The sequence below is a fragment of the Ranitomeya variabilis genome, chromosome 5, assembly GCF_051348905.1.
Source record: "Ranitomeya variabilis isolate aRanVar5 chromosome 5, aRanVar5.hap1, whole genome shotgun sequence".
Lineage (NCBI taxonomy): Eukaryota > Metazoa > Chordata > Amphibia > Anura > Dendrobatidae > Ranitomeya > Ranitomeya variabilis.
In genome coordinates this window covers 434043170-434060435 of record NC_135236.1, presented here as the reverse complement: position 1 = coordinate 434060435, position 17266 = coordinate 434043170, and the positions used below count along the sequence as shown (strand labels likewise).

Sequence of the window (17266 nt, the reverse complement as noted above, 5' to 3'; positions counted from 1 at the left end):
AAGTGCGGTGATATCACGTGATATGCTCGAAGCCAATAGGATTTCTAAACTGCGTTCACTCGTGGAACGCAAACACTCCTTTACGTTGCGTGTCTGGTTTCCATGGTAACGAGTGTCGCACCTTTTCACTTCCGAGTTGGGCCGGTATTATCGCATGTGGGGTTTTCCACTGCAGATCAAGACCGGTGAGTCCGTGTGAACAGGCCGTGACCGCTGCTGAAGCCGCAGCAGCGTTATGTGAGCTCTGTAAGGTGGCGTTATGTGCACAGGCGCTAGGGGGCGCTCCGGAGACAAGGGGCCCCTGACCATATAAGGAGCCGCAGACAGCAGGCAGGCATTGCCGCTTTCTTCAGGCGCCCAGAGTGCAGCTTTGCTTCCACTGGACGTGTTCGGTCACCAGTGCAAGATGTCTGCGGAGCCGTGATAAAGGCTTTATAGAAAAGCGCAATCTGATCAATGTCTATGTCTGGAAAAATAGGGATTATTCTGGACAAAAACATTCCTGAAAAAATCCATAATAACTCATGTAACAGCGGGGAAGGTGGATTGGTGGGAATAGTTTACTTAACCCCTTAACGACCAGGGTCTTTTTGTTTTTGCTCCCCTTCTTCCCAGAGCCATAACTTTTTTATTGTTCAGTTAATATGCCCATGTGAGGGGCTTGTTGTTTGCGGGACAAGCTGTACTTTTGAACAACACCATTGATTTTACCATATAATGTACTGGAAAATGGGGAAAAAAATTCCAAATGCAGTGATAGTGCAAAAAAAGTGCTATTCCACAATTGGTTTTTATTTACCATTTTTACCAAATGCGAAAATTGACCATACTATGATCCCCAGGTCAGTACGAGTTCATAGACACCAAACATGTCTAGGTTCATCATTTTCCAATACCTGTAGTGCCTCCATTTTTTGTGACCTGGGTTCGGGTGAGGGCTTATTTTTGGGTGCCGAGCTGACGTTTTTAATGATACCGTTTTGGTGCAGATACGACCTTTTGATCACCCGCTATGGCATTGTATTGCAATGTTGCAGCAACAAAAAAAAACATGATTCTGGCATTTTGATTTTTTTTCTTGCTACGCTGTTTACGATCAGATTAATTATTTTTATGTATTGATAGATCGGGCGATTCTGAACGCGGCAATGCCAAATATGTGTATTTTTTTTTTTTTTTTGGCTGGGCGTTCTTAACTTTTACATATTGGTCAGCCACTGTTTACTTTTATACACACCACTAATTAAATGATACTGTGCTAATCCTAACATCCCTGCTCAGGTGAGGAGACCGAGACATTATGGTCTAAACTTGGGAAAATCACAAATAATAAATAGGTTTCACATCCTGCTTTACTTCCTATTTTTCAATAAAAATGCTGCAAAAACTGATGGCAACATTTTTTTTTATTTTTTTTTTGCACTTACTCATTGCCTTTTATGGGTACAAAAACGCTGAAAGAAATGACAAGCTGCAGTTTTCAAAAAAGCCAGGAAAAACAATGTGTGTGCATCAGATTTCAGAAATCTCATGGCTATTGCTGGTACTGTAAAAAGCAGCTTTTAATTTGCCATAGCCTGAGACTGGAGAGACTGCGCATTGCTCACCAGCGCTGCATCTGTTCTCTATGGAGCTGCCAGATAAAGCCAAGTGCAGCACCTATCAGTCCCATAGGGGATGAATGGAGAAGCGGTGTCTTAGCGGACGTACCCCACCGATCATCCGGACTGGTGATAACCCTTAGAAGCGTTGCTCCCCTCAGACAACGTTCTGCCCTGGCTCCAGTTTTTGCTATAAAATAACCAACCGCACGTTCCCCGGCCAACCGGAGAGTCTCCACCGCCGCTCCCGGTGTCTGCCATTGACCGCGGCACTGCTGTCATAGCGAGAGTATGGCAAACACCCGGTGAGCTCAGCAGCTCTGCTAGTGTGGACAGAACGCCCCCTCCAGGGCTGCCGAGCTCACTGATTGCCCACCACCCTGTGGACGTGATGTCAGCGCCACAGCCAATGGCAGGCAAGCAGTGGCGGAGACTCGGCGCTGGAGCGGGGGAAGGCGAATACAGAACCTTGTCTGAAAGGGAACAACCCCTTTAACCCCCTTCCAATGTGGTCAGTATTTGTTTTTCCTCACCTTCTTACAAGAGCCATAACATTTTATTTTTCTGTTGTCATAGCTGGACGAGGACACGTTTTTTGCAGGACAAGTTGTAGCTCAGAATGACACCATTTACTTCTGGAAAACAGGAAAAAATTCCAAGGAGAGAAAAAAAAAAAATGCAATTCCGCCACTGTGTTTTTGTCTTCTTCATGTAGTTGATTGTGTGGTACTATTGACCTGGAAGCCTGGTTCCTCAGGTCGGTATGATCACAGCAGTGACAAGCTTGTATCATATGTTAGTGTTTAAAGCACCACTCCATTTATTCTCAGCACTGGAGTGGTGCTTCTAGCATCAGGTCCCTGCCCCCGTCTTATACTCATCCCGCCGCTTATTCACCTTTTGTCAGCGCCGCTCCTGTATCCGCCATCTTGTAACCGCAGCTTCTGACTGGCCAGAAGTTACGTCACAAGCTCTCAATTTTACAAGACCCGTCTTCCATTTTCCACTCTCGGGCTCGTGAGCTGTAGCTTTCAGTGACTGGCTGTACTATTGTGCTGCAGGTGGGCTTCTACGTCTCTGATATTTCTTTTCCTTTATTTCAGTTTTCAGGATGAATTTGGAAATAAAAGGAGTCGCTGCAAGTCCTCGAGGTCATAGTCATGTCTCATCAAACGCTGCTACTGCCAAGGTGAGTGGAATAATTTGTCCGTTCCTGATTTTCAGCCATACTATCTATATTCCATGGCATCGTATCTCAGAACATGACATCCAAAGCTAATGTGGTGGCATTGTGGTTCAGAAATGATAGGTGTTTCAGGGTGCAACCATTTATTCATTCATAGGTGCAATCAGTTATTACCACTCAAAAGACTGGTAATAAATGGTTACACATCCAATTAGAGGAGTGTTTTACGTGGGGTACCACAAGGCTCTGTCCTGACTCCAGTGTTGTTCAACATTTTTATAAATGATCTAGATAAGAGAACTAAAGGTAAACTGTTCAGATTTGCAGATGATGCAAAACTAGGAGGGATTGCTAACACTAGAGAATACAGAGAAATAATTCAGAAGTATCTAGACAAGCTTGAACAATGGGCAGCGACTAACAGAATGGGATTTAATAGGGAGAAATGCAAGATTCTACATATGGGAAAGAAAAAGGCTTGGGTCTACTTATAGATCACAGACTGCACATGAGTCAACAGTGTGATGCAGCAGCAAAAAAGACAAACACAGTTCTGGGATGTATAAAGAGAAGCATAGAGTCTAGATCACGTGAAGTAGTTATCCCCCTATACTCCTCCTTGGTGATGTGGTCCAGTTCTTGGCACCACATTTTAAAAAAGATATCAACAAACTGGAGCAAGTTTAGAGAAGAGCGACCAGAATGGTGAGTGAACTGCAAAGTATGGAACAGTTAAAATATCTGGGAATGTTTAGCTTGCTAAGAGGAGACTTAATAGCTGTTGTAAGGTTTCACTCACTCAGGTGCGACGGCTGACACTCAGGAGGCATGTTCCATTAAAAGTTCAAAGGGTTTATTGCTCCATAAACCACATAGCAGAACAGAAAACAAATAGCCTTTAGCTCAGGAAAAGGAAAAACAAGTGTCCTTTCCTTCAGGCTCAGTCCTGGAGCCTTAACACACTCTGGAGGCTAACACCTCCACACATATCTACTGTGTTAAGCATTAGCCTTTCTTTTATAGATCTAACCACACACAGGAATCCATCACATGATTAGACATGTGGTTATGACATCACCACAGGTCCTGAAACACATATAGATAGCTATGGTTTTCTCCACCCCTAGGTGTCCACCCAAGATGTGTGAATGGACCATATCCAACACCTTCCGTCTATATGGACCCGGCACTACCAACTGCTCTATCAACTCTTCCCTTATTTTCGTGACCCGGTACAACAACTCCCCACTCATCAGAAAATAGGGAAATCTTGTGTCCGCCCCCGGCTCCTGGACAACCCCATTAATAACTGTGACATTATTAAAGGCCTCCCTCAGAGTGGGGTCCCTATGTTGGGCAGTCCCAAAATTTTCACCGGTTACCTCTAACTCCAGAATGTCAGATGTAGGGGACACTTCCTCCTCATCCCCAACCAGGACACAAACAGGAAACCTGTCTGTCTCTGGGTGTGGCGATACCTTTTTAGGGTTCATTGGTTCCCTACTCTTGCTAGCGACTTCAGAACCCTTTCCCCACAAATCCCAAAACAAACAGAAATCCCGGCCAATAATTATAGGGTGCAACAAGTCCCGAACGACGCCGACTTCATGGGACTCAGTGCCACACGCCGTTTTAATATCCACCCTGGCCATAGGGTAGTCCTTTGCATCACCATGTATGCATCGCACGCCGACCTTCTTTCCCGGGAGCAGGTGGAGAGGAAAAGTGGCCCTCACCAGGATCACTAAGCTCCCCGAGTCTAACAGCGCCGTTACTGCTCGACCGTTCACCTTTACGGAACACGTTTGAGGCCCCTCATTGGGCGGAGAGTTCACACTGCAGGCTGGATATGCATAGTATGAACTACGGCGTCCCATGCTGCAGTCCATCTGCTCAGTGGTCTGGGAACAACGGGCAGCTATATGTCCTGGCCCGTGGCACCTCCAGCAAATAATATCACCCGTAGGGACCTTGGGCACAACCTCCCCCGCCCTTTGTGACCTTGGATGCCCCACCCCTTTTTGGGACTCAGCACCTTTCTGGGACCCCCAGTACGGCATGGGCTGCCTTCCGAAGGAGCCTTCCATCCATTGGTATCTCTCGACCAGTCTGATCAGTTCGTCGGCATTCTGGGGATCACCCTGGGCAACCCAAGTCTGTATGGGCCTCGGGAGGGAATGTACAAACCGATCCATCATCACCCGTTCTACCATCTGTGCAGGCGTAGAGGACTCTGGCTGCAGCCATTTCTGGACCAGGTGCAACAGGTCAAACATTTGGGAGCGAGGCGGTTTGTCCCAGTGATAGGCCCAGCAGTGAATTCGCTGTGCCCTAACAGTCATTGTCACCCCCAAACGTGCGAGAATCTCAGCTTTCAATTTGTGATACTCCTTGGCATCCTGCAAGGTCAAATCATAGTACGCCTTCTGAGGTTCCCCCGTCAGGTAAGGCGCCAATACCTCTGCCCACTGCTCTGGCGGAAGTTTTTCCCTCTCAGCGACCATTTCAAACACCGTCAGGAAGGCCTCAACATCATCCCCAGGAGTCATTTTCTGCAATGCGCGTCTTACCGTCTTCCGGACGTGGGTGTCATCAGCCAGATCTGGGGTTGGGGCGCTCGTCTTGCCCTGGATGGCGGTTACCAGAAGCTGCATCTGCTGCCGTTGCTCCTGCTGGCTCTGTCGTTGCTCCTGCTGGCCCTGTTGTATCTGCTACATTAACAGCTTGTTGGTCTCTTGCTGTATCTGCTGCCGTTGCTCCTGCTGTGATTGCAACTGGACCAAGTGTTTCAGCATGTCCTCCATTTTCCCCGGCAATGCTTGCTGGCTTACAACAGACTTGACCCAGGACATTCAATAACAGACTTACGTCTCCGCTGGGAACGCTGCCCGCATGTCTACCACCAATTGTAAGGTTTCACTCGCTCAGGTGCGACGGCTGACACTCAGGAGGCACATTCCATTAAAAGTTCAAAGGGTTTATTGCTCCATAAACCACATAGCAGAACAGAAAACAAATAGCCTTTAGCTCAGGAAAAGGAAAAACAAGTGTCCGGTCCTTCAGGCTCAGTACTGGAGCCTTAACACACTCTGGAGGCTAACACCTCCACACCTATCTACCTGTGTTAAGCATTAGCCTTTCTTTTATCGATCTAACCACACCCAGGAACCCATCACATGATTAGACATGTGGTTATGACATCACCACAGGTCCTGAAACACATATAGATAGCTATGGTTACATCACAGCGGCAAGCCATCTATGTGACACATATCTCCCGTCGATTAGACACCCTTTAGCCACGCTACACTGTCTACAAATATCTGAAGGGATGCCACAGTGTAGAGGGATCATCATTATTCTGATTTGCACATAGAAACACGAGAAGCAATGGAATGAAACTGAAAGGGAGAAGATACAGATTAGATATTAGAAAAAACTTTTTGACAGTGAAGGTGATCAATGAGTGGAGCAGGCTGCCACGAGAGGTGGAGAGTTCTCCTTCAATGGAAATCTTCATACAGAGGCTGGACAGACATCTGTCTGGGATGGTCTAGTGTATCCTGCATTGAGCAAGAGGTTGGACACGATGACTCTGGAGGTCCCTTCCAACGCTAACATTCTATGATTCATCACATAGGCAATGCAAATAGCAGCTACTTTTCTATCAGCTTAAAGGGATCCTGTCAGCAGGATTGTGCTCAGTAACCTACAGGCAGTGTCAGGCCGGCGCTGTTATTCGGATTAAAATGATACCTTGGTTGATGAAATCCATCTCGTGGTTGTTGTGTAATCTTTATTTTCAGTTTTCAGTTAATGATATGCTCATGCCCCCGGGCGGCCTGTGGGGGGTCTTCATGTGGTCCTCTGCTTATGTATTCATGTGTATGGCTTCTGAAAGGTCACTGATCCCTCACTAACCTGTCCCCTAGTTTAGATAATGAATATCACATATAGAGAGAGATTAAAAATTACTATTAAAAATTAATTATATACACAGTACACATGTGATTATGCTGCAGCGCAGGTGCCACGGTTGGCACCTGACCGCAGAAGGGGTAATGTTTTTTCAATATGTGTGTGCGTGTGTGTGTGTAATATATATATATATATATATATATATATATATATATATATATATATATATATATATATATATATATATATATATATATATATATTCATTATGTAAAATAGGGGGCAGGTCAGTGAGGGATCAGTGACCTGTCTGAAGCCCATATTGATGAATACTTAAGCACCACATGAAGACCCCCACAGGCCGCCCCAAAGCACAAGCATATCATTAACTCAAAACTGAAAATAAAGATTAAGCAACAACCACAAGACAGATTTCATCACCCAGGTATCATTCTAATCAGTGTAATGGTGCCGACCTGACACTGTCTGTAGATTACTCAGCACAATCCTGCTGACAGTTTCCCTTTAACCCCTTCCCGACCTTTGACGCCACGTAGGCGTCATGAAAGTCGGTGCCAATCCGACCTGTGACGCCTATGTGGCGTCATGGAATGATCGCGTCCCTGCAGATCGGGTGAAAGGGTTAACTCCTATTTTACCCGATCTGCAGGGAGAGTGGGAGTTGTACTTCAGCCCAGGGGGGGTGGCTTTGCCCCCACGTGGCTACGATCGCTCTGATTGGCTGTTGAAAGTGCAACAGCCAATCAGAGCAATTTGCAATATTTCACCTATGAAAATGGTGAAATATTGCAATCCAGCCATGGCCGATGCTGCAATAGCATCTGCCATGGCTGGAAATCATGTTCTGCCCCCCCCCACCGCCCCCGATCTCCTCCCCAGTCCTCCGTTCTGTTCGGTACCCCCCTCCGTCCCCCTGTCCGCTCCCCCGTGCTCCTGTCCGCTCCCCCAGTCCTCCGATTCCCCCCCCCTGTGCTCCGATCCACCACCCCCTCATACTTACCGAGCCTCCCGAAGTCGGTCCGTCTTCTCCCTGGGCGCCGCCATCTTCCAAAATGGCGGGCGCATGCGCAGTGCGCCCGCCGAATCTGCCGGCCGGCAAAGTACATTTTGATCGCTGTGGTAGGTTCTATCACAGCGATCAAAATAAAAAAATAATAAATAAACCCCCCCCTTTATCACCCCCATAGGTAGGGACAATAATAAAATAAAGAAAATATATATATTTTTTTTCCACTAGGGTTAGGGTTAGAACTAGGGTTAGAACTAGAACTAGGGGTAGGGTTAGGGGTAGGGTTAGGGTTATGGCATGTGCACACAGTGCGGATTTGGCCGCGGATCCGCAGCGGATTTGGCCGCGGATCCGCAGCGGATTTGGCCGCGGATCCGCAGCGGATTGGCCGCTGCGAATTCGTAGCATTTTTCCATCAGGTTTACAGTACCATGTACACCTATGGAAAACCAAATCCGCTGTGCCCATGGTGCGGAAAATTCCGCGCAGAAACGCTGCGTTGTATTTTCCGCAGCATGTCAATTCTTTGTGCGGATTCCGCAGCGTTTTACACCTGTTCCTCAATAGGTATCCGCAGGTGAAATCCGCACAAAAAAACACTGGAAATCCGCTGTAAATCCGCTGCAAATCCGCAGGTAAAACGCAGTGCCTTTTACCTGCAGATTTTTCAAAAATCGTGCGGAAAAATCTCACACGAATCCGCAACGTGGGCACATAGCCTTAGGGTTAGGGTTGGAATTAGAGTTAAGGTTGGAATTAGGGCTAGGGTTGGAAATAGTGTTAAGATTAGGCTTGTGGTTAGGGTTACGGATAGGGTTAGGGGTGTGTTGGGGTTACAGTTGTGGTTAGGGTTGGGATTAGGGTTAGGGTTGGGATTAGGGTTAGGATTAGGGTTAGGGTTGGAATTAGGGTTACGGGTGTGTTGGGGTTAGGGTTGTGGTTAGGGGTGTGTTGGGGTTAGGGTTGTGATTAGGGTTATGGCTACAGTTGGGATTAGGATTAGGGGTGTGTTGGGGTTAGTGTTGAAGTTAGAATTGAGGGGTTTCCACTGTTTAGGCACATCAGGGGTCTCCAAACGCAACATGGCGCCACCATTGATTCCAGCCAATCTTGCGTTCAAAATGTCACATGGTGCTCCCTCCCTTCTAAGCCCCGACGTGCGCCCAAACAGTGGTGTACCCCCACATTTGAGGTACCAGCGTACTCAGGACAAACTGGGCAACAACTGTTGGGGTCCAATTTCTCCTGTTACCCTTGCAAAAATAAAAAATTACTTGCTAAAACATAATTTTTGAGGAAAGAACAATTATTTTTTATTTTCACGGCTCTGCGTTGTAAACTTCTGTGAAGCACTTGGGGGTTGAACGTGCTCATCACACATCTAGATAAGTTCATTGGGGGGTCTAGTTTCCAAAATGAGGTCACTTGTGGGGTGTTTCTACTGTTTAGGCGCATCAGGGGCTCTGCAAATGCAATGTGACGCCCGCAGACCATTCCATCAAAGTCTGCATTTCAAATGTCACTACTTCCCTTCCGAGCCCTGACGTGTGCCCAAACAGTGGTTTACCCCCACATATGGGGTATCGGCGTACTCACAACAAACTGGGCAACAAATATTGGGGTCCAATTTCTCCTGTTACCCTTGTGAAAATAAAAAATTGCTTGCTAAAACATATTTTTTGAGGAAAGAAAAATGATTTTTTATTTTCACGGCTCTGCGTTGTAAACTTCTGTGAAGCAGTTGGGGGTTCAAAGTGCTCACCACACATCTAGATAAGTTCCCTTGGGGGTCTAGTTTCCAAAATGGAGTCACTTGTGGGGAGTTCCTACTGTTTAGGCACATCAGGGGCTCTGCAAACGCAACCTGACGCCCGCAGAGCATTCCATCAAAGTCTGCATTTCAAAACGTCACTACTTCTCTTCCAAACCCCGACGTGTGCCAAAACAGTGGTTTACCCCCACATATGGGGTATCAGCGTACTCAGGAGAAACTGGACAACAACTTTTGGGGTCCAATTTCTCCTGTTACCCTTGGGAAAATAAAAAATTGTGGGCTAAAAAATCATTTTTGAGAAAAGAAAAATTATTGTGTATTTTCATGGCTCTGCGTTATAAACTTCTGTGAAGCACTTGGGGGTTCAAAGTGCTCACCCCACATCTAGATTAGTTCCTTGGGAGGTCTTGTTTCCAAAATGGGGTCACTTGTGCGTGAGCTCCAATGTTTAGGCACACAGGGGCTCTCCAAACGCGACATGGTGTCCGCTAATGATTGGAGCTAATTTTCCATTCAAAAAGCCAAATGGCGTGCCTTCCCTTCCGAGCCCTGCGGTGCGCCCAAACAGTGGTTTACCCCCACATATGGGGTATCATCGTACTCAGGACAAACTGGACAACAACATTTGGGGTCCAATTTCTCCTATTACCCTTGGGAAAATAAAAAATTCTGGGCTAAAAATCATTTTTGAGGAAAGAAAAATTATTTTTTATTTTGACGGCTCTGCGTTATAAACTTCTGTGAAGCACCTGGAGGTTATAAGTGCTCACTATGCATCTAGATAAGTTCCTTGGGGGGTCTAGTTTCCAAAATGGGGTCACTTGTAGGGGAGCTCCAATGTTTAGGCACACAGGAGCTCTCCAAACGCGACATGGTGTCCGCTAACGATTGGAGCTAATTTTCCATTCAAAAAGTCAAATGGCACGCCTCCCCTTCCGAGCCTTGCCGTGCACCCAAACAGTGGTTTACCCCCACATATGAGGTATCGGCGTACTCAGGAGAAATTGCCCAACAAATTTTAGGATTCATTTTATCCTGTTGCCCATGTGAAAATGAAAAAATTGAGGCTAAAATAATTTTTTTGTGAAAAAAAAAGTACTTTTTCATTTTTACGGATCAATTTGTGAAGCACCTGGGGGTTTAAAGTGCTCACTATGCTTCTAGATAAGTTCATTGGGGGGTCTAGTTTCCAAAATGGGGTCACTTGTCCGGGAGCTCCAATGTTTAGGCACACGGGGGCTCTCCAAACGCGACATGGTGTCCGCTAAAGATTGGAGCCAATTTTTCATTGAAAAAGTCAAATGGCGCTCCTTCCCTTCCGAGCCCTGCCGTGCGCCCAAACAGTGGTTTACCCCCACATATGAGGTATCAGCATACTCAGGACAAATTGGACAACAACGTCCGTGGTCCAGTTTCTCCTTTTACCCTTGGGAAAATAAAAAATTGTTGCTAAAAGATCATTTTTGTGACTAAAAAGTTAAATGTTCATTTTTTACTTCCATGTTGCTTCTGCTGCTGTGAAACACCTGAAGGGTTAATAAACTTCTTGAGGCTATGTTCACACAATCCTTTTTTGGATCCTTTTTTTTTCAGGTCCTGTTTTGGAAAATCCGCAGTGCAAAACTGCACTGCTGATTTTCCGACTGTTTCTTCTGCGGATTCCTCTGCGGGTTTTCAACAGCACTTTCCTATTGGTGCATGTTGAAAACAGGAGCGGAATCCGCAGCAAGAATTGACATGGTACTTCTTTTTTTCCGCAGAAAATCAGCGCGGATTTTCCAGCGGAAAAAAGGATCGTCGGCACAGCGGGTTTTATTTTCCATTGGGTTACATTGTACTGTAACCTGCATGGAAAAAGGATGCGGATCCGCAGCTGCAATTCCGCTGCGGATCCGCAGCAAAAACCGCAGCGTGTGAACATAGCCTGAATGTGGTTTTGAGCACCTTGAGGGGTGCAGTTTTTAGAATGGTGTCACTTTTGGGTATTTTTAGTCATATAGAACCCTCAAACTGACTTCAAATGTGAGGTGGTCCCTAAAAAAATGGTTTTGTAAATTTTGTTGTAAAAATGACAAATCACTGGTCAAATTTTAACCCTTATAACTTCCTAGCAAAAAAAAAATTTGTTTCCAAAATTGTGCTGATGTAAAGTAGACATGTGGGAAACGTTATTTATTAACTATTTTGTGTCACATAACTCTGGTTTAACAGAATAAAAATTCAAAATGTGAAAATTGCGAAATTTTCCAAATTTTTGCCAAATTTCCGTTTTTTTCACAAATAAACTCAGAAATTGTCGACCTAAATTTACCACTAACATGAAGCCCAATATGTCACGAAAAAACAATCTCAGAATCGCTAGGATCCGTTGAAGCGTTCCTGAGTTATTACCTCATAAAGGGACACTGGTCAGAATTGCAAAAAACGGCAAGGTCATTAAGGCCAAAATAGGCTGGGTCATGAAGGGGTTAAGGGCAAGTGCAGACAAGCATGTGTTCGCTCTTCAGAGAGAATGGGGTCCATTATGCAAATCACACTCTGATCAGAAAGTGCAATCTGATTCTCTGGGATGAGGAGATGGAGAAAAAAAGTCTCCATCTTCTCCATTCTCTGAATCCGTAGAAATCAGATGTCAACCTAGTGCAGTCTGATCGTTTCCATACAATAATTGATTTACTTGGCTGAGTGCAATCCAATGTTTTGGCAGGTCACACTCAGACCGGAAATACTCTTGTGTGCACCTGCCCTAATAAGAAGATTAGATCCCTCTCCGGTCAGGAGCGGGCCATCTGTATCACGTGACATCTATTTATTTTCTTATGAGATTGGCACAGTGTGCACTTTTTATCTTCTGACCTCCCAAGGACATGTTTCAAGGTTGGACAGCTAAGACTTGTACTAATTTCTAGAATAAAGACCCCCACACATTAGGTTAGGGCGATGGCCAACTGATGGTCGGGAGAGATGTAAATCACACATGTTCAATGTTGGCGTGCCGATCAGCGGCTGATGCGTCAGTCTGCGTATTTGTCATAGATCACAGGAGAGCTCCTCCATCTAAGTGGATGGCCAGCCTGGAGGGGCCGTGGACCTCATCACATGGCCATTTCTCTTCTGCCGCTCTTTTCATGGTCACTCGGGCCAGGTGCCAAGGCTCCATAACCCATAACGTCAGTTTCCTAATCACCCTAATGAAGAACCTAGTTTGGACTTCAGGATGATTTGATTTTTCGGAAAACTTTAACTTTTTAATTTTTTTCTTTCAGTGTAGCCTTAAGGGCCTTTTACAGGACAATCTGTATTTTTGAATGGCGGCATTTTGGGATGCATGAAGTTATTTATCTTATTTATTTTGGCAGAGGGTTGAAATCTGTCTGAAATTCCACCATTTTTATGGCATAAATGCTAACTAAGTTTCTGTGTGTTGACACAACATTTTTCCCATAAGCGATTACTTTCAATGATACCATTTTAGCGAACAGGTAACTTTTAGATCAGTTTTTTTTGTTTGCAGTTGATGGGAAGAACAAAAAGGCAGCAATTTTGTCACTTTTTTACTTTAGTATGTTGCTCTTTGTGCTGGATAAATGATGAGTTAAAGAGAACCTGACAGCTGATACATGGTACCTGATCCGTGGGCAGCATGTATGCGGCACTGGCTGTGCGGTGTCAGCAAGGTATGTTTACACTGGCACAGCCCCTGAGCTCACTGATTGGCTGTTGGCGTGACGATGGCACTGCCGCCAGATGTCAGACACTAGGAGCAGCGGCAGAGACTTGCGGTGGACCTGGGGAAGATGAGCACAGCACAGTTTTGTTTTTTTTTAATAACAAACTGCAGCCACGGCAGAAACTATTTGAAATGGAATAAGCCCTTTAATTGCCGGGATAGGGGGAAGCTTGCACACTGCAGCTTTCTTGGGACTGCTGGAGATAGCTTAGTACCGCGCTTTCCTGCCTCCAGCAGCCCCATAAAGAATGAATAGAGCGGCAGTGTCCATGCGTAATCACCTGCCCAGTGCATAGGGTCTAACTCCCTTTACCAAAATACCCTTTTAAGGTTGAATGTCAATTGTCGTGTTTTATGTGAACTTTTTTATGGAAAAATAGGAGACGCCAAAATACAAAAGGTAATATAAAGTTAGAAGACTTATATATATAATATTGGAATACCGCGCACTTTCTGACATTCCTGACCCGAGTGTAGAGAAAGCCATGGAGCGCACATCCAAAACATATACGGTGCATTGATCCATCGCAGCTAAGAAACAATGGCCAAAACTGAACATGAGGTTCTTAGATATTACCTGGCCAGACAGTATGAGGCCCACTGCCACGTCAAGGCGATCTCTCAGTGGGTCCCTGGAATTCACTTTGTACTCTTATGCCTGTTGTGCATGCAATATTACCACTTCTTTATTTTTTTTAGTGCTTGTTGTAATGTTGAAAATGCTATTTATGTACATTTACTTCATTTTTTATTTTGCCTAAATGGCATATTCTGTTTATATGTTCCAGGGTTGGCGCGCACAGTCCCAGGCTGCAGAAACACGGCCTAAAGAGTAAGTACTTCAAGTTTAGCCTCTCTGTGAAAGGGGTCGTCCACTTCTTAAATACTATATTCCTCAGTGTGCAATAAAAATGATACTTGCCTTTCTACCCACCTAATTCTTCTCTTTTCTCTGCTCTATGTAGAATGTGACGTCCTGTTTCTACATAGAGCTTAGAAGGATTCAGCTAGTCAGTTATTAGTCACGTGATGTCAAGACCTAATGGAAAAGAGAAGAATTATCTGGGTAGAAAGGCAAAATGAGCAATTGTAAGTACATAGTGCTGTATAATATGAAGACCATTACCAGATAGACTGTGAGCCCCCAAGGGCAGGGCCCTCTCCTTTCTGTGCCAATCTGTCATTGTTAGGTTCTAGACTTTAATTTCTATGTATTTTGTATTAGAAGGGGTTCTCATGTACAGCATCATGGAATCAATGGCGCTGTGAAGATGAATAATTCTGCGCCGTAGACTAAGGTCTCGCTCCGGTGTAACCTACAGATACGGCAGTCTCTGCTCATAATAGACTCAAGGCTTTTCTTTCTGCCCGTCTTATTTTTTATAATAAAGCTGACAGCGCAGTGGATGAGCACACACGTAGCCAGATTCCGAGATACACTGAATATGTAGGTAACGTAGAGGGCAGTGGTCTAGAAATGCGGATAAAGCACAGCCTTGTCGTTTTAGGGTCTGCAGCTTGGTTACGTTCATTATTGCTGAGATTTACCTCTGAATTTAAAGGGGTTTTCACCCCATAAAATGATGCCATATCACTAGGCTATTCCATCACTTACTGGTCTATGATCGTCCAACTCTGGGACCCTCATCAATTTGTAAAATGTAGGGGCTGGAGTGCTAATTTACTTCAAAGTTTTACCTGCACTGTGGCGCCCATGCATGCAACTTGCTTAAAGGAATCTGTCACCAGGTCTTTTCTGCCCTGAGAGTAGCATGATGTAGGGCAGAGACCTTGATTCCAATGATGTATCACTTACTGGGCTGCCTGCTGCAGTTTTGATAAAATCCCTGTTTTATCTACTGCAGATCTACTAGTTCTTTGAATACTGAGCACTGTATAACCTCACCCCCACCTCTGATTGGCAGCTGTCTGTGTACGCTGCATAGGCAGAAAGCTGCTAATCAGTCTTGGGGTAAGGTTAGAGCTCATGAATATGGCTCTGGCATATTCTCTGGATTATAAGTTGGACCACCACTGGTCATAAAATGATGGTGTAGCCTACAGATCTGCAATCACTTTATTAAATGGGGATACCCATTTCAGGCTATAGGGAAGAAACTTTTGCCATGTTACATGTAGGACTGAGGCCATATGTCACTCTTCCAGTTTCTGTATTTAAGCTCTATTGTGTATGATATTTCCATGAATGTTTCCCATCTATTACAGAGTACCCTCTCTTGACCTTGGAAAACTTGGAGATTCGGATGATGAGGTAATAAGACAGAGGGCAGCTAGGAATGGGCATCGCATCTTCTTATCATAAGGAAACATGGGGCTTCAGAAAAGAAAGCCACAAGACCAACATGGAGGAAGCCTTAGTGTTGCCCGTTAGGTAGCCCATAGACAGTGAGTGCGGGTGATGTGGGGGAACAGCATCTCGTACCTCCCAAGGTTGGGATATACCGGGACATTAGTTTTGATGATTTGAGATTATAGCAATGTTACCGTTGTGCTCTGATGTGAGGGGAGAGATAGCTCACACTATAAATTATTAATAATACAGAAAGTAGCCAGGCAAAGCAGACTTACTCTACATGACTGTATTATGTGTATGTATTTGTTATTAACTAAACATGTCTCCGCATGGCAAGTTTTTCTTATAGTTTCGTATCTACACTACCTTAAGTACATTTTTTTTTTACATTTTACTATTTCATTGTGACGTAAAGTAAACCTGCATAGGTGACAGATTATGAATATGGACTGCCTTTCACTGCAGACTATATTCCCTCAATGCCAGCCTGCGTCCTCATTGGAAAATCCAGGTGTTGTTAGTAGATTACGCCTAATGGGCTCTGGTAATGATGTTTTTTTAGGAAATTGCTATTAGAGGAGTTGTCCACTACTCGGATAACCCCCTCTCAATCACTATGTTTCCCCCCAGTAAATAATAACATGTATACTCCCCTCCGGTGCCGCTCCGGCTGTGTCCTCACTGGCTCTTCTATAGCTTGCGTGACATAGCAGTGAGTGGCCACGTCACTGGCCCTCCCTTTGGACATAATTGTCATCCAGAGGAAGTCAGTGCTGCGGCCACTCTCTCACTTCCTACGGACGACACAGCTGAGGTGAGTATAGGTGTTCTTATTTTACTGAGGCGAAACTTAGTGATAGAGAAGGGGTTGTCTGAGTAATGGATGGCTCATTTCATGATATTTTTTCATGTAATTGTTAAAGTAAACGGAGTCTCACTATGTTTATGCTGTAGTCCTTTAGAGTTGCATAAAATAAGGGCAGAGACTCTGATTCCTGCTCTGGGTCACTTACGTAGCTTCTTGTTGTAGTTGGTATGATAAGGGTATGTGCACACAAGTGTTACACACCTGTTTTGGGTCTTGTCTCTGCTCCCTACACCCCAGTTTTCTGAACGAAGTTGTGCTCCATGTCGGGCTTTGGAAGTAGCCCATTGTGCTCCCATGTGTTGATCTTCCTAAGCCTATTTAAGGAATACCAAGAGACACACTTGTGTCTTCGTTTTAAGACTTTATAGTAAGACTTTAAGTTTGTGCACATTTCCTATCTTAAGTCTCCAGGACATCTCCTGGCTGCCTGTGGTTTCCAGTCCCTGAGACCTGTTTGCAGCTTTCACTGCCACTGCTATCTTCAGTCTCCAGGACATCTCCTGTCTTTCTGCAGCCTCCATTGTCATGGTTCCCTTTCTGCGGTCTCCAATACATCTTCGGTGGCTTCCATGGTATTCAGATTTTCTAGTTGCTCCAGAGTTCTGTCTGCTACCTGTTCCCTGTCTTATAGGACCTCTGCTATGTGTCTGCCTGCAGTCTCCAGGATGTCTCCTATCCACCTTCAAGTTCCATGGTATTAAGACTTTCTAGTTACTCTGGAGTTTTGTCTGCGGTCTTCAGAATTTCACCCATCTGCCTGCATCTTCCAGTCACTAAGTTACCTGCCTGCGGCTTTCAGTACCACTGCTACTTGTTTGTGGTCTCCAGGACGTCTCCTGTCAGTC

At 45.1% G+C, this 17266-nt stretch overlaps 1 protein-coding gene across 6 annotated transcripts in view; it reads left to right on the top strand.

Annotated features, from left to right (window-relative positions):
- The first annotated feature begins 58 nt into the window (after positions 1–58).
- Positions 59–17266, top strand: part of CAPS2 (calcyphosine 2) — a 138857-nt gene continuing 121649 nt past the window's right edge. For all 6 annotated transcript variants that reach the window (XR_013215788.1, XM_077265314.1, XM_077265313.1 and 3 more), the window contains exons 1-4: positions 59–185; positions 2705–2790; positions 14028–14071; positions 15466–15511. Coding sequence is in view for 5 of the 6 variants with exons in the window: in XM_077265314.1 (XP_077121429.1) it covers positions 155–185; positions 2705–2790; positions 14028–14071; positions 15466–15511 (207 nt within the window). In the remaining variant the exon portion in view is untranslated. The remainder of the gene's footprint in view (positions 186–2704; positions 2791–14027; positions 14072–15465; positions 15512–17266) is intronic.